This window comes from Kogia breviceps, chromosome 4 (genome assembly GCF_026419965.1).
Source record: "Kogia breviceps isolate mKogBre1 chromosome 4, mKogBre1 haplotype 1, whole genome shotgun sequence".
Lineage (NCBI taxonomy): Eukaryota > Metazoa > Chordata > Mammalia > Artiodactyla > Physeteridae > Kogia > Kogia breviceps.
In genome coordinates, this window is record NC_081313.1 from 143,675,752 (window position 1) to 143,697,095 (window position 21,344).

The 21,344-nt window shown below is 41.4% G+C and overlaps 1 protein-coding gene across 14 annotated transcripts in view; it reads right to left on the minus strand.

Moving 5' to 3' along the window:
- Positions 1-21,344, minus strand: part of HMGXB3 (HMG-box containing 3) — a 69,159-nt gene that overhangs the window by 35,187 nt on the left and 12,628 nt on the right. For 3 of the 14 annotated variants that reach the window (XM_059062198.2, XM_067032088.1, XM_067032085.1), the window contains 9 exons: positions 18,621-18,752; positions 14,152-14,298; positions 13,880-14,055; positions 10,964-11,139; positions 10,729-10,826; positions 8,426-8,524; positions 6,725-6,874; positions 2,200-2,501; positions 1,543-1,670 (listed from right to left, as the gene is read on the minus strand). In XM_059062198.2, the coding sequence (XP_058918181.1) occupies positions 1,543-1,670; positions 2,200-2,501; positions 6,725-6,874; positions 8,426-8,524; positions 10,729-10,826; positions 10,964-11,139; positions 13,880-14,055; positions 14,152-14,298; positions 18,621-18,752 (1,408 nt within the window). Of the gene's footprint in view, positions 1-1,542; positions 1,671-2,199; positions 2,502-6,724; positions 6,875-8,425; positions 8,525-10,728; positions 10,827-10,963; positions 11,140-13,879; positions 14,299-18,620; positions 18,753-21,344 lie in introns of all 14 variants that reach the window. The other 11 variants (XM_067032086.1, XM_059062195.2, XM_059062193.2 and 8 more) reach the window with 5 other exon arrangements.

The window sequence follows — 21,344 nt, forward strand, 5'->3', positions numbered from 1 at the left end:
GAAACTCTACTCAGTGCTCTGTGGTGACCTAAATGGGAAGGAAATCCAAAAAAGAGGGGTATATGTATACGTATAGCTGATTCACTTTGCTGTAGAGTAGAAACTAACACAACATTGTAAAGCAACTGTACTCCAATTTTTAAAAAAAAAGCCTATACATGAATGTTTACAGCAACTCTATTCATAACTGCCAAAAACTGGTAAAATCCCAAACGTCCTTCAAGGAGTGAATAGATAAATCAAGTGTGTGCTCCACACAATGGAAAGCTACTCATCAATAAAAAGGAACAATCTACTGATACAAAGAACAATATGGATGAATTTCAAAGGCATTACACTTACTGAAAGAAGCCAAACTCAAAACGGTACTATGGATTTATTATGATGTCCTGGAAAGATAGAACTATACGGAATGAAGAAAATATCAAATGGTTGCTAGAGGTTAGGGGTGAGGGGTGGTTTTGATTACAGAGGGACAGAAAAAGAATGTTTTGAGGTGACGGAACTGTTTTATATACTGATTGTGGTGGCAGTTACACAACTCGGTGCATTTGTCAGAACTCACAGAACTACACAACAGCAAAGTAAATTTTACTGCATGTAAATTTAAAATTAAAATTAAAAAAATATATATAAACCCTAGGTATTACAGGCTGAGACAGACTGCAGGGAAATGGCATTCTCATTAACTGGTGACAAGAGCATAAAGTAGTACAAACTCAATCTGGCAAAACAAGACAATAAAAGCATGAATTCAAAATAAGGCACCACAATGTTCTAAAGACAAGGAGAATAATAAATACTCTTTAATCTTCAGCACTCCATTCTACATATAAAACCCAAGATTCAAATTTTCAGAGTGGTTGGTACATGGTCAGTGTTCAATGAATGATGCTGATGAATGAATGGAAGGAAAGGGTGAATATGCAGCAATTCCACTTTTGGGCATTTGCCCAAAGGAAATAATTAAGGCTGTACAAAAGACTTAATTATTAAGAGGACTCTAAAATGCAACATCACACACTCCTTAAAAATGGTCATGTATTTCTCCACTTGCTGGCATAGGAAGATGTCCATGATACATCACTGTATTTAAAAAGAACACTCCAAAACAACATCCAGCACAGCCCCACTTTTGTTCAAAGAAAAACTGTAGATCTATAAATCCTATATCTTCTTTTACTCTGCAGGGATGAATAACACATCTGAAAGACTACAGAGGACAATGTTAAGTGTTCATCTCATGGCAGTAGGATTACTAGAGATTTTTAGTTTCTTCCTTTTACTTGTCAGCATTTTCTGTTTTTTCCACAACGAAGATCTGTTATTTTAAAATTAACTTTGTTCAAAGAGCACTGATAAGAGAGTCCTAACACTTCTGAGACAGATGGAATCTTTTGGGGCTGAGATATCCAGGAGGAAAAACGCCCTCTTCCTCAGAAGTCCTATCTGAGAGAAGATCCAGTCTCAAAGGACTAGAGGTCTGACCCACAGAGGCTGTTCTCAAACATGCCCTCTGAGGGAAAAAAGGCTGGCACCCACCTGTATAGATGTCCATGAAGCTGTGCAGGGCCAAACAATGGGGATTCAGACACATCTTCACCTGGGCAGTCACCACCTGCAGCCAGCTGGCTGTCAGCAGCCAGCACTCCTGGGGCCCCGCCAGGGAGCTAGTACCAAGAACATCAACAAAAAACAGAAGGGAAATCAACTTAATGCAGTTCCTGGGCTCAATGATCAACAGCAAAAACCCTCAAGACTTTAAATATAGTAGGCAAATGAAGGTGTTGGACCTTGCATTCCAAGGATTTTCTAGGTGGGTGTTCCCACTTCCCTGGAATCTGGCCTATAGAATCACCCCTAAAGTTAATATAATTCTGAAATTATTACCCAATTTAACCAATCCCAATGAATTCCCAAATCCAAGCATTATACCAGGCAGTCCAGAAGTAAACTAAATCCTAAGTTGGTGATAGTTGGTAACAATCCTAAGTTGGTGACATTTCAATAGAAATGATGGATAATCACTATTATCATTATCATTTTATTTCTGACAATTAGAAAGGTAAAGGAAACCTAAGAAAAGCTGAGAAGAACATCTTCAAAGGTTATAGCCTTAAAGGTATTTGAAGAAAGAGGCAATACGCAACAAGTAAGACGGGGCAGCTAGGGAAGGGTAAATCTGAAAGAGGTGCTTACTTTTGTCCCCCTTTGAACAATGGGCTGCTACAGAGAAGGCACTGCGTGGATGGAGACTCATAATAATTCGACCAAGAAGTTTGCTCGATGGTGACTGTCTCCTCACTCACGTTGGACAGGACAAGTCGAGAGCTATTGAGTTCATGAATCAAGGCGAAGACCTCAGCCAGCTCTGACTCATTCTCAGGAATCTGCAGGACTTTGCGCAGCAGCTGCAGCGTTGACTGGCGCTGGATCTCCCTCTGGGCTGCGCTCAGGGGCTCTGTGGCGCTCAGCACATCCGAGAGTGGTGAGCTCGCCTCCTGAAGAGAGTGGATCGATCACTAAGCGCCCAGGGTACGAAGAGCCAGCGTAAGACCATGCGTGGCAGAGGGATGGGCCCATGACTGAGAGGTGGGAAACCTAGGTTCCTAACCAGCTCAGCTAATAACTCACTGTGTGACTCACGGCAGGTGTTTTCTCTCTCTAGAGCTGTTTCTCTACCAGTAGAATGAGAGGATTATACACACCTCTTGGTAACGGTTTCAATAGTCAGCTCCCATTCACTGGGTATTGGGTTTGGAGGATAACAGTCCAGGGGTTCAATTCTGGTTAGGCCACTGAACAGGCTATATACATGGGTGACCCACAGCAATTTACTTAATCTTTCTGAGCCTCAATTTCCTCACCTACGAAACGAAGGATCAAAATACTAATCTCCTAGAGTTGTTGTACAGTAAATGAGATAGTATTGTAACAAAAATTCTATGAATGGTAATTCTGATTTATAAACAAGTACCTGTACAGCTTAAAGAATTTATCTTTAATAGTGTGTGGCTTCTTGGTACAAGGGAACTTTATACACCAGTCAGAGGCTTCCATGAAACAAGGTTCTGAAACAGTCACTGAAACAGGTCCTTCTGAGGCAGGTCCCTTCCCTCCCGGATCCCTTGTGCAAATGCAGTGTGAAATCAAGCCCTCCTTCTTGCTCCCAGAGTCCACTCCTTTACTGCAGATTTCATTTTCTCACAGTTGGTAAACCAGTCCCCTGCCCCGCTTATTTACTGATTCCCAATACCACCACGAGGGCACACAAAAGATGCTAATTCATATCTGCTACACATTATTTTGTTTTATAGAAGTTAACTGCTTAGTAACAACTTATTACTCAGTATAACTATGACAACTCATTTCACTATCTGTAACAGTTTGGTTACCTATCTTTCCCCACAACTAGACTGTAAGCTCCTAGAGGGAAGTGGCCATGTCTTATTCATCTTTGTAGCCCCAAAAGCCTGACCAATAATAGGCATTCACTACATGCTTGCTGAAAGAATGAATGAATAAATGGCTGTAGAAGAGCTGAGTGACACTAGAATGAGTTGCCCCAGGAGGCTGTGTGTTCCCAGTCATGACTATGTTGAATCATGGGCTGGAAGATCGGTTGGAAAGCATACTATCCTTTGGCTCTGAGCCACAGATGAAAGATGGAAAGGAATGAAGATCATTCCAGCCCAGAGATGTTGTGGTCTTAATTACAGCCACTGGCAACAAACTGCACAGGAAATGTATGGTCACCAGGGGACTCCAAAGAGAAGGCACGCAAAGGACCCCGGGTTTCTGACCAGTGTTTTATTTTGTGGAAAACAAAAATTGTATTTTGCTGCTTCAAAATTTAGAGAATCAGAAGGTGAGGGAATGCCTGAAGATGAGGGTCATGGTGGTAAGCGGCTACCAGTTAGCCCAAGATAGAAGAATATAATAAGAGTGGGGTTTGAAGCCAATTGGCAAAAGGTGCCTAGATAACTCCTGTCTAACCTGGAAAGTTAAGTCACCTCATCATTTCAGATCTAGAGACCAACATCCACTTTCACACTGCAAGTCACATCAATAGCTACAATGAAACAGGAGAAAGGAATGTTCAGAGCCATCTATCTACACAGAACTCAATTCCACTCCATAATCATGGACTGACACGTTATATATGCAAGCTCCAGCATTAGAAGTATGGGGGCTGGGAATTCCCTGGGCGATCCAGTGGTTAGGGCTCCTCGCTCTCACAGCTGAGGGCCCGGGTTCAATCCCTGGTTTGGGAATTAAGATCCCACAAACCAAGCGGCCAGTGGGGGGGAAAAATAGTAGTAGTATGGGGGCAACAGACACACCTGTCCTAGAAGTAATCATGGTCTCACAGGGAGCTAACAGGGAGTCAAGACAGGGTGTGGTCAATATTTTCTATTTCTCTACATTTCCTTAGAATCTTTATATCCACATTTCTACAGAGTTCTAATTAGAGTACCCATACCATCTAAATGTTTTCTCTTATTAGATCAGAAACCATTTCCATTTTGCAGACTAACCTTTATCTTTTTATGCACCATCTTAATATTTAGTTATAAAGATATGTTATAATTTATTTTATTTCAATGGTGGACACAGGTTATTTCTAATTTTATCTGTTGTAATTACAGAACATATGATGTTCTAGATGGACTTTAGTTCAGATATTTTGTTTAATTCTGTCTTAAAATATGTATTCTCATATTTGTCAAAAACATGTGTTCTGAATTTGATTCTCAACACCTATCAAGAACCACGAAAATGTGTGTTGTGTGTGTGTGCACCAACAGTTTTACTCTGGGAAATTGACTTAAGGAAACAGTTCAAACAAACAAAAGATGTCTGAGTAATACAATGTTATAATGTTTCTTCACACTTTATTTAAATTCTGGGAATGGTAGAAGAACTTTATTTTTTGTAACTAATGCTTAACTTTTTTTTTCTTTTTGCATTTCTATAACCAAATAATTGACATGGAGTTCATTTGGGGTAGAAGTTGTAGATCTAAATCAGTTTCCTTTATATTGCACTACAATCAACCCTATTTATTAAAAAAACATTCACTTTCTTGAAGAAAAAAAAAGACACGGTGTGGTCGATGCTTTTAACGTGAAGGGGAGCACATTAAACACATGGAGAAACCAAAAGGAAAGCTCACTGCCAGCAGAGGGCACCGTGTGGAACAACAGAATATGATGGAAGGTATGAAAGCATTTTACATGCAATTTCAAGGGTTTACAGACTCCTTTAAGCTCAATTCTGAGTCTTCTCTAGGGCTCATGGCCCTGAGAATAAAATGCCCAGATCGAATCCACCTTGCCTGCCTTGTTTTACTGATGGGGCAACAAAAATTCAGGAGAGGGAAAGCAAGCAGCTTAGGGTCACTCACAGGCAGGTCTCTCAATTCCTAGTCTCAGTGTTTTTTTTTTCCTTTACTTTAGTTCCACTTCCCTTTTTCACAAAGATGATAACCTCAGAACATCACCTCAAGCACAGACCTGAAGATCAGGGGGGTGAGATTCATCTGCCAGAAAGCTCCTCCCCTCCGTAAGCACAGAAAACTTAGCTTGAGGCAGTCCCCCCCACCACCACCCCCACCTCAGTCCTGTCCACTTCCAAACCCCCTGACCTGACATAACCTTCTGGGTCTCTCCCTGGCTCAAGGGCACTCAGTGTGACCCCACTGCCTAAAAAACAAACTGCCAGTCTTAGCATTAAAGATCATCCATGATATGGCCCCAATATGCCTTTCAAGACTTGTTTTCCATAATCCCCCACACACACTCTCTCCTCTAACCCAATGGAACAAACACCAGACTCCCTACCTCTTCACTTCTGCTCATACTAGTCCTTGAGTATATGGCATGCCTTCCCCTTCCACCCACATCCTGCACATCTGTGAGGTGCAGCTTAGATCTGGAGCAACCAGGCTCCATCTTGGATCCTGACCTGTTGTTCTGCGTGCCATCCTCTTTCCCTGCAAAGCGGATGAATAATATCTCTCTTCTTACCCTCATCCTAGTCATTCTATTCCCTGCCACAGGTACTACATCTTTCTGTTCACTTAAAAAAATTCACATGTGGAAATTCAGAGGCCCTCTGAAACTGCCTATTTTCCCTGGTTCTAATAAACCAACAAACAATAACAACAAAAAACAAGCCCTAAGGAGCCAAGTGGAATGTGTTTTACTATCCAAATAGTTTGGTCCAACTTCAGGGAGGAGGCCTGCCAACACCGCTAGAAGTAAAGCTTTGTGCTTGGCCAAATGCTCTGCAAGAAACCTGAGAAGCAGTAATCTCACCTACAAAGTCCTGGGGTTGGCACTCTGTATTTACCAAAATTCTATTTACAGGCCCTTCACCAGCCTCAGAGCTAAAAGGATGTAACCCTTCCACCCCTCTCTTCTTCAGAATCCTCTTTAAGGCCTGTGTTGGCTTCCCCCCAGCAGCCCCATGAATGAACTTTGGGTCCACTGAGCTAGAAGGTTCTCAGAGATCGAGGTATCTGGTCAGCCCCCTCACCTTGGCAAAGAGGACAAGGAAGCCCAGAAAGAAGGTACTTGCCCAGGTTCAGAACCTGTAACTTGGTTCCAGTTCAGGTGCTAACTACTATTGTGTACTAAGAAATCCTTTTATTTCTCCTAAAGCAGGTCTGCTAACAGAGCCCAATCCAAGGCTGCAGGGTGTGTTTGGGGAAGGAACTCACGAGAACCTTGGTGGTTTTCTCAGTCCGGTCTTTGGCAAGGTTAAAACCACAGCTGGGACAAATCCGCGGTTTATGCCGATTGGTGTAGACATAGCTACAAGAGGGATTCTTGCACTTTCCCCGACCTCTTGATGTAGCCAGGCCCAAATCCTAAAAAAGTAAGACTGTAGTTCAATTCTACAAGTCAACTTACACCTGGACAAAGCCAAGAATCAGGATGACCTGCTATTGGTAAAACAGAGAGGGCAATCACAAAACCAGATTTAGACTAACTCTCCAAGAGCCTTGAAGCAAGATACTTTTTCTGCAGCTATCCCCTTTCAGTCTTAATACAGCCTAAATAATTTTGGCAAGTCCTTCACTATCTGTGAAACAAGTGAGTTGAATCTCAAAGGTCAGAAATTCAAATGCCTTCAGGGTCCAGGCAATCAGCAGAGTGAAACAGGCCTGTTCTAAGAGAGTGCCAGAGACTGTGGTGAACCGAAGATCTCAAGCTCCAATAAAGATAAATTGTGACTTCTCGACTATTTAAGCTCAAGCCTCTGGCATCTAGACTCCTACGACAAGCTGCAGTCTAATCAGCCGAAGAGAAGGTCCTGGGCAGTTCCCACCAGATGGTATCCCTAGTGGCCTCTCATAGCCAAAGGGAAGAGGTAGTGAAGGGATGGATGGCATGGAGAAGGTAGTAATTAGGTCTTTAGAAAAAGAAGCCTGAGCAGCTCTCTAGGATAAGAGAGACACTCTCCCCAAGATCAGGCCAGATGAGGCACTGACCCACCATACTATGCACTGTCTTGTTCCTACGGAATCCTAGCACAGGGCATGGTACAGAGCAGGTGCTCAATAAAGTTTCTGAATTTTTAAAAATCTAGCTGCTTTCTCAAGAGCTGTGTATCTTACTCATCCAGGGAAACTGTCAAATGATACCTGGCTGATTGGTACCTTAAGGATCAACAAAATTAGAGAATGTTGAGCAAGAGAAGCCCTAACATGCTTTCTAAAACAACAGAGTATTTTACAGACACTGAAAACTGAGGACCAGAGAAGGAAAGAGCCTTGCTCAAGGTTAAATGGCATGCTGGCAGCAGAGCCAGAACCACTTTTGGACTAGGTCTTTCGACACCCAGTGTTTATTCCACTGCTCTAGGCTGCTTACCCTGCAAAAGGACGACCCCAGAGTCACACATTCATTTATTGGGATGTTAACATGTGTTATGTTAAAAATAAAAGTGGGGGAGGGAAAACCTTGGTAACACCAGGCTAAACAAAATAAGTTGCTTCACTAAAGCACTTCTCAAACCCTTTCAGATACTAGTACTGAATGTGACTCTGTTTTAGGGAGGAAAAAAAATACATTTCTCAAACTTATACGTAGACCACACTTTTGAGGCTAAAAGGTCCAAAGACTGCTGCTGAATGTTGAAGCCAGACTGGATTCTCATCTCCAGTTACTCTCAAAAGAAATGTCCTTGTCTCAGCTGGCCTATATTTCATGGATCTCACCTGGGAAAAACAGCAAACCTAGATAATTCACCCAGTAGCTATCATCTGTACCACTGACAGGTTCTTCAGAATCTATGATCTATCCCTCACCCTACTCTCACTCCCAAGTACCACTCCCCACCCACCTCAGACTCCTACTCACCCTCAACCACAAAGTCAAACCACCTCTATGTCAACCCATCACCTGTCTGCACTTACCAGTGTGACGGTGCAGCTATACTTATATGGAGGAAACATATCAGGCTTGACCTCTACAACTTTCACCTGAGATGTCCTGTTGGCTGGGCCATTTGGTAGCTGTAGATCAAAACAAATTATTTTAGTGCTTCTGAATCTCAGTCAAACTCCTGAGGTCCTTTGTCCTGAAACAGCTTGAGGAAACAGTTGCCCAGGCATTTGTAGAGCTATGCTCCAAATGAGCCCTCTGGAATGCTAGTCAGCAGTCACCAGCCCACCAAAGGTTGAGTGTCACTTTCAACTCCAGGGGTTCCCACACTCTTTTGCACAGCTTCTGATACTGCATATCAGAAACACTATGAATCAGATTTACAACTACTATCAAGTGAGAAAAGCATGTAATAGCTCTATATACAAATATGTGGTTGAATCATGCTGACATAAAGAAGTCTGGGGAATTCCCTGGTGGTCCAGTGGTTAGAACACCATGCTTCCACTGCTGGGGGTCTAGGTTCAATCCCTGACCAGGGAACTAAGATCCTGCAACCTGCATGGCAAGGCCAAAAAAAAAAAAAAAAAAAAAACCACAAGAAGTCTGAAATGTCACAGGCTGAGGGGAAGATCATGGTTGTTTCCCATTTTACCACTATCTATAAAAATTTTCAAATGTTCTATATGGAATGTAAAAAAGAAAAGATGAAGAAAGCATTCTAAATTAAAAATAATTATTCTGTAATAATGAATTTAAGTTAATTTTCAGAACATAAGATTTCATGTAACTTAACTGGTTTAAGACTAGTAAAAGGGTTTATGGCTTTTAAACACATACTCAATTTGCCAATTAAAAGGAAACTACACAGAAGACTGGGAATTTACACACATGAAGGGAATCTAAGGGTTGGAAATCTATGAAGCAGCTGAAGCAGACTCGATTACCATCGTTCTATTCCCCAAGATCACACATGCACCCAGTGGTGACACCACATTTGGGTGAAAACAGATTAACCTTCAAAGTAGAAACTGGTTGATGGCCTTGTTGGGGCAAATTTAGAAACTATCAAACAAAAGCAGTTACCGCACAGAGAGCACACGGCAAGGGAGACGGCAGACTGATATTCCTATTCCAATTTGGTCGATGTCAGGGTTTTCAATTCCAAACTGAGGGACTGTGAAATTAACTTAATGGGCTGAAACCAGCATTTTGGAAAAAGAAATGGAAAATGACTGCATAAAATAAGGGCATACCTTCATTAAACTTTTACTGTGTGTATATATATGTATATATTTACCAGGCTGTGATGTAGAAATGTGTTTGTTACTGATGGTCATGCTCACAAAAGTGCTGATTTAGGGATCTTTGATCATATTCAAGTCACATATGGCAAAAGAACTAAAAAAAATAAAATCTAATAATAAATATACTTGAACACACGCAATTTTGACACCTGAGAAATCTTTAATAGCTCTATCATTAAATGGAATGAATTGTATTGGTTACAAACCAGTACATGGAGAAAGAGCCATGCTTTTAAGGTTTAAAAAATTACATTTAAAAGATAAACACAGACAAACGCAGGAAAGAACTTGGCTGAATGAGCGCACACCAGGTCATCAATAACAGTTATTTCTGGGAGGCAGGATCAGAAGAGACTTATTTTCTGTCTGCCTTACCTGAATTTTCTTTATTTTCTATAACAACCACGCATTCATTTTTTTCTAAAAAGACATGACAACTAAATGCAGCATCTAATCCTAGATCGGATCCTGTACTAATGTAGAAAATGCTATAACGGACACAACTGGATAAAACTGACAAAATTGGAATACACATGATAAAGTATCAATGTTTCATTAACAGAATATCTCTAGTCTTAGGAAATACACACTGAAGCATTAAAGAGTAAAAGGTCATGTTACTTACCTTTAAATTATGTGTATTTTAAACATATATACACACACAAACACACACACAACGGGGAAGACAAATGAGCACAAATGATAATGGAAAATGGGCTAATATGTTAACAATAGGTGACTAGGTAAAGAGTACGTGGGTGCTCTTTGTACTACTTTTACTCTTGCAACTTTTCTTGTTTTAAATTATTTCTAAATAAAAATTTTAAAACATGCATTCATTTTTATAACCAGAAAAATAAACTAATTAAAAAACAGATAACTCATTCATGCTAACCCTCCTCCCACAGTTCTACCAGTGTTAAGAACAGGCTTTTTGCCTATGGCTTTGAGACACTCAAAGGAAGCCCTGTTCTCGGAGCAGCCAGCCCCCGCCACAGATGGCTCCCCGTCTGGGGAAAGGGTCTTACCTTCACCTCACCAGTGCTAGATGGCTGTTGGATGGGCTGGCCCAGCTGCTTCAGCGTGCTTGGCTTCAGGCCACAAGTCCTCACAGAGGGAGTCTTATCTGAGACAACCAGGAGCCAGACTGGTGACTTAAGTGCATTTAGAGTCTCCCTAAGTCTCTCATCTCCATGCTCAACCCCCACTCCTGTTCCCTTCCCTTTAGACAGTCCCTCCTCCCAAGTCTGTCCCAGACCTTACCACTCAGGGGAAAGGCCTGCCTGGCCCTGGGCAGTCCCATGCTGCTGCCTCGACCCACGTTAGCTGGGGCTGGAAGAATTGCTCTCATGGGTCTTGCTGCAGCCAGTAACGAGGGCTTGCCCCGTGCTCTGCCTTTAAGCTCTGGGGCTCTGGGCACAGGAATAAGCAGATCAACTCTGAAAAAAAAAGAAAGGAGCTTCTTCTAGAAATTCCAGACCAAGGGGAAGAAAAGCAAAGTGCAATCTTCAGATAGCACTTTACTGGAATAGTGTCCTGATTAAACCGTCAGGCTTTAGACATTAATTAAACCATTAAATAGCTGTGTAACCCTGGGCAAGAAATCTTACTCTTCTGTTTACCTCGTTTGTAATATGCAATTACATGTACTTCATGGGGTCACTATGAAGATAAAAAAGTGCAAAACAGTGCCTATGGTGAGGGATATCAATAGCTATTGTAGTTATAACATCTAATCTGCCTCTAATCAGCCCAAGTATTTAAAGTGTATCAGTCTCCCACATGAGGGCAGCTGAGAGACCCTGGAGAACATGGTTCATGTTTTCTGCATCTTTGTAGCTCCAGTGTTGAGCATAAAGCCTGCCCATAGAAGGCCTCAATACACGTTTGCTAAAGTGCTTCACCTGCCCAAAAGTGCACAGCTTCATTCTCTAAGGACACGGAACCAAAGTATATTGTTAAATTTTAAAAAACAAGATGTCAAAGTATGTATGTTATGCTACCATTTGTGTAAAGAAAGGTGGGGGAAAATATATATATATAACACACACACGCACGCACACACACAGCTGACCTTGAACAGCACGTATTAGGGGCACTGACCCCTCAGAGTCAAAAGTCCACTGATAACTTCACAGCCCTCCATATCCAGGGTTCCACATCTGGCAGATTCAACCAACTGCATACCATGTAGTACTGTAGTACATACATACTGAAAAAAATCCACATGTAAGTGGACCCATGCAGTTCAAGTCCATGCCTATTCAAGAGTCAACTATGTACGTATATATATATATATGTGTGTGTGTACACACATGCATTTTTCCCCTCCCTTTCTTTACACAAATGGTAGTGTGACATACATACTTTGACATCTTGACTTTTAAAATTTAACGATATTAATTATAAAACACACATACGCTCCTATTTGTTTGCATATATTTAAAATTACCTCTAAAAACACAGAAAGTTGGGAATATTGTCTCTGGGAAATGGGAATGGAGCACTCAAGGATGGGACAGAAAGGAAATTTTTTTCAGTATATATTCCTTACACCTTCTCAGTCTGAACTATGTGAATATATTTTCTATTCAACAGGAGAAGTTTTGTTTGTTTGTTTGTTTTCTGGTACGTGGGCCTCCTCACTGCTGTGGCCTCTCCCGCTGCGGAGCACAGGCTCTGGACGCACAGGCTCAGCGGCCATGGCTCACGGGCCCAGCCGCTCTGCAGCACGTGGGATCCTCCCGGACCGGGGCACGAACCTGCGTCCCCCCTGCATCGGCAGGCGGACTCTCAATCACTGCGCCACCAGGGAAGCCCAGTAAAAGTTTTTTAATCATAATAATATAAACCAGAATTTCTAAACCTTGGCACTACTAACATTTTGGGCCAAATAATTATTTGTTGCAAGAGGCTGTCCTGTGCATTGCAGGATGTTTAGCAGCATCCTTGGCCTCTACCCACTTGATGCCACTAGCACTCTCTCCCCAGTTGCATCAACCAAAAATGTCTCCAAACATTGCCATAATGTCCCCTGGGGCACTGCTCCCCTTTGAGAACCAACGATATAAACAAAAAAGAGCCTTCCATTTTAAGACCATAGCTGCCTCTGTAAAGGAGCTACATACATGGAGAATTCAGTGAAGCCTCTAAGGTAAGAAAGCCTTTAAGGAAGGGAGGAAAAACAGCCCACACTTATGGACCTCTCCTATCTGCAAGGCACTGGGCTGCAAGCTTTACACACAATCTTTTTCAGGCTGTATGGTCAGCCATTGAGGATAGAATTTTTTTTTATAACACCCAACTCAAGATTTTTCAGAGGGGAAAATGGGTATGAAGTGACTATGCCCACAGTCAAACAGAAGCCCTAGACAGAGTCACAACCAGAATTTAGTTCTCTGACCACCAGGACAGGAATCTTTATTATATAAAGCTGCCTTAATAAAGCTTCTCTTTTCAAATGCAGTATCCAGAATTGGATACTAGGTTTGTAACATTGCCCACAGCCTGTACCAACAAGACTCTATAATAACTGCTTTAGGGAGACTGACAAGAAGAGATGTATAAGGAACGGGACAGCAGTGAATAGACAACCGAGTATAGGAGGAAAGGCAAATCAATGTCTCTAGGCCTCAGCTTCTGTATCTCTAAAATAGAAACCATGAATTTGGGCTCTGCTATCTCTCTCGGGAATGCTGTAAGGACATGGGACAAAGTAAACACAGGGCACTTCACAAGCTGCTGTTCTAGACACAATGCTGTAATATATAAACACATTGGGGGACTTTCCTGGTGGTCCAGTGGTTAAGAATCCATCTTGCAATGCAGGGGACGCCGGTTCGATCCCTGGTCAGGGAACTAAGATTCTCACATGCCGAGGGGCAACTAAGCTTACGCACCACAACTACAGAGGCCGCGTGCCACAACTGCAGAGCCTACGTGCTGTGGAGCCTGCGTGCCACAACTAGAGAGCTCGCATGCTACAACTACTGAGCCTGCATGCTCTGGAGCTCACGCACAACTAGAAAGAAGCCAGTGCACAGCAACGAAGAGCCCACACGCCGCAACAAAAGATCCCAATGTGCCGCAACTAAGATCTGACGCAGCCAAAAAATAATAAATAAATAAATATATAAATATTTTTTTAAATGGGGGAAGAAAATAAACACATTGGGTTACCCTGTAGACTTTTTAGGAGCAGGGAGTGAATTGGAGGTGCTGGTCCCCTCAGCTGGTGGTGGCACGTCTAGTCCAGGACTGTCATTCTCAGCTGTCCCCAGAGAGACCTCACGCTGCACACCACTCTTGACCACTGGCTTCTTAATGACTGCTGTACCACGATTCCCAGGAGTTTCCTTGACCAAAACATGGGCATCTGAGATGATCACTTCCTCCCACTCATTCTCCTCACCCACGTCTCTTTGAGGAGCTATACTTAGGAGCTGGCTTACAGCTTCTGAGTTCTCCAGAGTCAGTTTGGAAGAGTTTTCCTTAGCAGAATTTTGCTCAGAGGTGAGAGGCTGCTGATTTCTTTTAACCACAGAGCCTTTGGAGGAGACTCCAGAAGTCAATTCCACTTTGACTTTGGCTGGCTTTTCCTAGAAAAAAAAAAAAAAAGAAAACCTTTCATGCATATAGCATTTTACAATTGACAACCATTTACAAATATTCTCTCATTTGATCCTTGTAACAATAATGTATGAGCAGCATTTAAGAAGCTGAGGCTGAGAAAGGAAGAAGCTGACTTCAGGTCCCAAGTATAAAACTGGCCTGAAATCTAAGTCTTCTGATTCCAGTTCCCTTTCACCACAGAACTCAATGTCTGAGTTAGGATAAGCCTATTCTAATAAATTTCTTAACGACATGTTTCTTCAGGTTTCAGCGAACAAATGCTGACATATTTTTACCTCGACCTTTGATTGTTCAAGGCCTTCTCCTTTATGTCTACAAAGAGGCTGACACACTGCCATATTGGGCCAGAAGTATTAAGTTGTTTATCTTGGTGTTCTCTTTATGAGACTCAGTCACAATGTGGTCAAAATCTTGCATAGACTGAATGCTTCCAACTCCACTGGGGAAAACTCGTATCTTTTTCCCAGATTCTTTCAGGTTGAGTCCTAAAGTCAGCGTAAGGCTGATTTACACATACACCACAAACTTCTCACTGGGTCAAATCAGATCACACACATTAATTACATGCTAGAAAAGGTTCAGACTCACTAAAAATACCAGCTGCCGCTATCTCAGACAGACCCGAGGTTTACATACGTATATGTACACATGAACAGTTAAAAAAATTTAACAGTGGACTTCCCTGATGGTGCAGTGGTTAGGAATCCTCCTGCCAATGCAGGGGACATGGGTTCAATCCCTGGTCTGGGAAGATCCCACATGCCACAGAGCAACTAAGCCCAAGGGCCACAGTACTAAGCTTGAGCGCTAGAGCCCACGGGCTCTAGGGCCCCCATGCCACAACTACTGAGCCCACATGCTGCAACTACTGAAGCCTCCATGTCTAGAGCCTGTACTCCACAACAGAAGAAGCCAACGCAATGAGAAGCCCGCGCACTGCAACGAAGAGTAGCCCCTGCTCGCCACAACTAGAGAAAGACCACACGTGGCAACGAAGACCCAACACGGCCAAAAAAAAAAAAATTTAACAGTGGTCATATCTCTGTGGTAGGTCTCAAAGGTTTTTTCCTTCCACATGAATAGTGAAAGGCACTATAAACTAGGAGACAAAACACAAAAGCTGCACTCTGTCTAGGCTCTGCTTCAACCTAATTGCTTATGCCACCTAAGGCAAGCTTCATCTGATTCCTCATTTCCCATTATGGAATAAGAGAACTCTGTTTGTCAACAGCAGCAAGATAGCCTTTTGGGTGGCCCAGTTCTTCATGGTGGAGGGGCAGGACCCCCCTGCACTTTACAGGAGATTTAGCATCTGTGCCCACTGCCATTAAATTTCAGTATTATCTCCCAGTCACTGACTACCAAAAACCCCTTACATTTCAAAAGTTCCTCTGGGCAACACAGTGCCTCTGGTTAAGAATCAATATAGATGACCTTAAGAAATCTCCAGTAAAGCATTCTCAGATTCTAACACACAACTACAAACCATGAGGACAAGAAAAATTCCAAGTAAACTGTACTGAGCTTATTGACTGCTAAAGAAGGAAGTCAGCAGAAAAACAGGAGACAAGATAAACTAAACCCCTGAGATGAGATCTTTGAGCAGAACACTGCCCACTAAGTAGGCTATAGACAAAAATTCTTTGCAGGAAGACTGAATAATTTAAGCAATCAGAGCAAAAAACTCTAGCTGGTGATCTCACATTTCCTTAACTCAGCCTACCCTTTTTAGATGTCACTTTCTTTCAAGATGGAAGGCAAATAGTACCAGTTCCTCGATCAGAGACCTCAATTACTGCTATCAGAGAGCCCATAGTAATGAGGCCTTGAGCTAAAGAGCCTTATATACCATCTTTTGTTCCATCCAACTCACTGGGAACTGTGCCACATGTTTCTTGGGCTAATTTTAGCCAGTATGAACTCCAGAACAATATAAGAAAAGGTGAGTCATTTCCTGACTGGCATGGACACATTTGGAGCTTTTAGAAACTAGTTATAATTGCTCTTTCAAAAATGAGAACTCAGGAAATCTTAAGATTCTGCAGGTAAACAGCGCAGCAATGCCTGAGAAGTGTGGTTTAGTGGAAAAGGCGACAGGATAATTAGCAATGTGAATGTAACAAGTCACTTCTGAATCTATTTTTCCTTAGCTAGAAATTTGGGAGTTGAGCTGATAACCAAGTCACCTTTATCTCTAAAATTTTAAGTGCACTGATGCTACATTGTTACCCTTTTTCTTCTCACACTCACATATTCTGTTCCTATGAGATTTAGAAATCACAGTATCTGCTCCTTACATGGTAATTCTTGCAAAAACCTTTGGGAAAAATATTCTGAGTTAGCAAGTAAAGACAGGACAAGTAGCTAAGAAAAAAATTGTTTTCATGTCCTGAGTTTGATCTCAAAGAGAGAAGGGCTCAAAAGTTATTCAAAGGGGGAAAAAAGACAAAATGAAAAAGGAAACCAAAGTAAAAACAGAATCTGAAGCAGACTAGGCACAGGATTGGTTACACTCTTTCATGCAAAAGCACAGGAAATAAGGTCATTTGACAGACCTGCTGTGCATCAGTGAAGAAGCACCAAGGAGGAGTCCAACAACTATCCAATTCAATCTTCCTACTGAAGCTGGGGAAGTACATTTTGCAAGAATAATTAGGGTGCGAATAAATGAAATGGCTTCACAGTGCACATTAAAAACTCCACAAGGCCCTAGGTACTTCCTGCCCCTTGAAATGTTAATTGTCTCTATTGTTGCTGTTAATATTAATTATACTGCTGCCAACAATGGGAGCAGTGAAGCCCTACTGAGGATTGAATATTCAATACACTAGGAATGTGCCATCCACTTCGCATGGATCATTTCATCTGACCCCTCCAATAACCCTAGTGAGGTAGGCACTATTGTTAACTTCCATTTACAAATGAAAGGAAGCTTAAATCAAGAAAAGAGACATAAAATGACTTGCCCAGGGTTACAAAGCTAAATACTTGGGAAGTAGGGGTTTGAACTGAGGAAGCTGACTCCAGAATTGTATTCTTAATTATTAACCTACTCTGTCTCCGAAATTGAAGCTATCCTGAACTCCAACACTCAGCCAGAGGGCAAAAGTCACAATCCCAGTAATTTTCTGAGAGATGTTCCCTGGAAACTGCCCAAAGGAACTTAACTATGCTATTTAAGTTTTCTCTACAGAAATGAGTTTGGACCATGAGTCAAACACATGACGAACACAATCCTAACCTAAGCTATTTTCACAAAAACAACGCCTTCTTTCCTCTTCTATCTACCCAAATTCTACTGATCTTTCCAAACCATCTCCTCTATAAAACCACCTCTGACTATTCTAGTCCTTTTGTCCCTAAATAATTTCTATCAAAAATGTGGCAAGTATGTTTCATGTAGTCAGTGCCAAGCATACAACAGGTAACAAACATGTGCTGAACTGAATGTCACAGGGGCTCAGCTCTAACGCTCACTTACTTACTAAGCGTCATTTATTTGCAGACAGAGGTATACATCTGGAATGTTAAGCTATGGCTGACCTTGAATATCGGGTTTAAAATATTTATTGATTGATTGATTGATTGATTGATTGATTGATTGCGGTACATGGGCCTCTCACTGCTGTGGCCTCTCCCGTTGCGGAGCACAGTCTCCGGACGCGCAGGCTCAGCGGCCACGGCTCACGGGCCCAGCCGCTCCGCGGCATGTGGGATCCTCCCGGACCGGGGCACAAACCCGTATCCCCTGCATTGGCAGGCGGACTCTCAATCACTGCGCCACCAGGGAAGCCCAAAAACCTCCACTTTTAATAGGAGCTATATGAAACTAAAAGGACTCTGAGCTAGGGAATGAGATGTGTGCTGTGCGTGTGAATAGTTAAGCAGTCAGTGTGGAGGGCAGACTGTTAAAAATGTAACCCTAACAAGAAATGAAAGATTTAACATGGTGTAGTCATTCATGCAAAACTATGAAGCAATTAAAGATCATGTTTTTGAAGAATATTTAATGGCATGATATGTTTAAAGGAAAAAAGGCAAGCTACAGAACTTGTATATACACAGAAAAAGACTGGAAGAAAATATACTGAAATCTTAACAACAGCTTTTCTTTGGATGGCATGAGATTATGGATATCATTTTATTCTTTCTTTCTAAAAAGAAAGAAACTGACTTATTTGTATCATCAGAAAATTAAATGAATATTAATTTAAGTCATCTGTTCTTAAAGGGAATAATAAGCCTACTTTGTGGGGTTTCCAAAGCAGTGATGGCCAATGAACCTTACCTTTGGGATCCACTTCCCTCCTAGGAAGTTACCACAGGTAGGGCACTTGGGTGGTTTGTGCCTGGTGACATATGTGAAGGAGCAGCCTGGGCTGGTGCATGTCCCATGGCCCCGTCGGGTGTACGTAGTAGTCTGTGTTTAAAAAAAAAATAAAGAAGAGCAAGTCAGAATCAACACCACAGTCTAATCTCTGTCAGATCCTGATGACCATTATAACCACAACAGTGCCAGGAGGATACCAGCTTGCAGAAGCTTAGCCAATTCATGGTATCTTAAAAGGTCAGAGTTGGAAAGGTCCTAAGATACAACTAACTAGTTCAGTTTGTAGAAATGGAGAAAGTGAATTCAAATGAAAAAAGACAGCTGCCCAAGGTTACAGAGTTAGGTACCAGAAGTATAAAGGTAAGAAGAGTTGCAATTAATTAAGCAAAGTACCACACACTGCTAAACACTCTACCAATATCTCATTTAATGTTCTCAGCAATGCTATGAAGTATTATTACTACTGAGGTTCAGAGTAGTTAAATGCTTTGCGTCAAATCATGTAGTGACTCAAGGACAGAGCTAGACCTAGAAAACAGATCTTATTGATTCCTGGTCAAGATTCCTTCCATGCATCCTGCTGCACCCTCTGGCTCTCAATACTTCAAAGAATTTGCTTCTTCATTCTTGTTAGGTAAAAATCAGAGAACCTAGGACCTAGGGTTCAAAGATATAAAAACAGTCCAGTCACTAAAAAAATGAGAGGGAATTCCAGTTGAAACCAGGTCCTCTGACACTCCACAGAATTTGATCATCGAATATATTCAGCCACTGGCTTGCAACCATATCCGATGATTTCCCTTTGAACAGAATGTATTACATTTCAGCTACAAATAGAAATTAGCCACACTCCATTTCTTGATTAATGCTGGAAAGAAAACACTTCCCTGTCAGATTTGTTCTGTCACTTATGGTTTACTCAGCTACTAATCCCAGCCTCCCTAGGCTGGACAGAAAGCAAAAACTTCCCTTGGGAAACACCAAGCTGCCTCTAGGCTACCTCTGGGCAGAACACCTAAGGAAAAGGTGATTATGACAGTGATAGCAGGTCAAAGATGAGTGTGAAGCTGTGTGGCACCAAGGAAAGAGACCAGGGTTTGGGTTCCAATTTTGTCACTGACATACTGAATGAGCTGGGGGTAAGTCATCTTAGCTCTTGGGCCCTTGGTTTCCTCTTCTGCACAATCACCTGTCCTTTCTGCTTAATGGATATATCTTGAGGAGCAAAAAGTTTGTGAGACGATTATTAATGGGTAAATCATTATATCTTATCTTTTCTCAGACTGTGGCCCCACATGCACATGGAATATTCATTCTGAATACACCCTCAGAGCAAAGTTAGTGCTATAAATAAATTACCATGAATTTGGAAATACTCCTGAACAGCAACTTATAGAAATGACTTTAGGAATTAATGCTAGTGTTCAAGGCTGATGCTGCCTTCTTAAGTATTTCTAGAAGAGCTTGGTTGACACTTATTAAACCATAAAAGAATATAAATTTCCGGAACAGGAAAGGCTCAGGAAAAATAATTAGTTTACTACAACATTCTTATCGAAGAAAGTATTATTTATCCACAGCAGGGGTTTTAGAGGATAAGACAGATTGTGACAAGTTAAAGGTATGTACTATTAATCCTAAAAGAAACCAATACAATAACCAAGACAAAGTTAAGAGCTCACAGGCCAACAAAGGAGATAGAATGGATTCATAAAATATACTTAATTATTTCAAAAGAAAGTACAACAAAACAGATAGGACCAAAACAACAACAAATAGTAAGAGGACTGATTTAAACCAAACCATATAAATAATCACATTAAATACATAGGGCCTAAATACTATAATTAAAAGGCAGAGATCACCAGACATGTCTTGCTCTTGGAGCCAAACTATATGCTGCCTACCAAAAAAGGTACCTGAAATACAAAGGTACAAACAGGTAAAAGGGTGGAAAAAGATATACCTTGTTAATAACAATAATCAAAAGAAAGGTTGACATCAGAACTAAGTAGATTTCATAGGCAAGAATACTGCCAGAGATAAAGGTCATTTCATTATGAAGAAGCGTTCAGTTTATCCAGAAGACGTAACAATCCTAAACGTTTCTGTACTTAATAACAGTCAAAATACATGACACAAAAACTAATAGAACTGCAAGAAAAAACAGATAAATCTACAATGACGGATGCTTTCTCTCAATAATTGACAGAAACAGTAGACAGAAAATCAGTAAGGATACAAAATCAATAAAGAACACTATCAATCAACTCAACCTAATCTGAAATGTATAGAACACTCTACCCGACAGCAGGAATACATATTCTTTTCAAGTGCACATAGAACATTTATCGAGACAATCCATATTCTGAGCCATAAAATAAACTGCAATCAATTTAAAAGGATTCAGGTCTTATAAACTACAAAGTTCTAACCATAATGGAATCAAATCAGAAACTGATAAAGACAGACACCTGGAAAATCCCAAATATCTGGAAAATAATTAAGTAACTCATGGGTCAAAGAAGTAAGTTAGAAAGTACTTTGAACTGAATGAAAATGAAAACACACCATATCAAAATTTGTGGGATGCACTTCCCTAGTGGCACAGTGGTTAAGTTGCCTGCCAATGCAGGGGACATGGGTTCAAGCCCTGGTCCGGGAAGATCCCACATGCCGCCG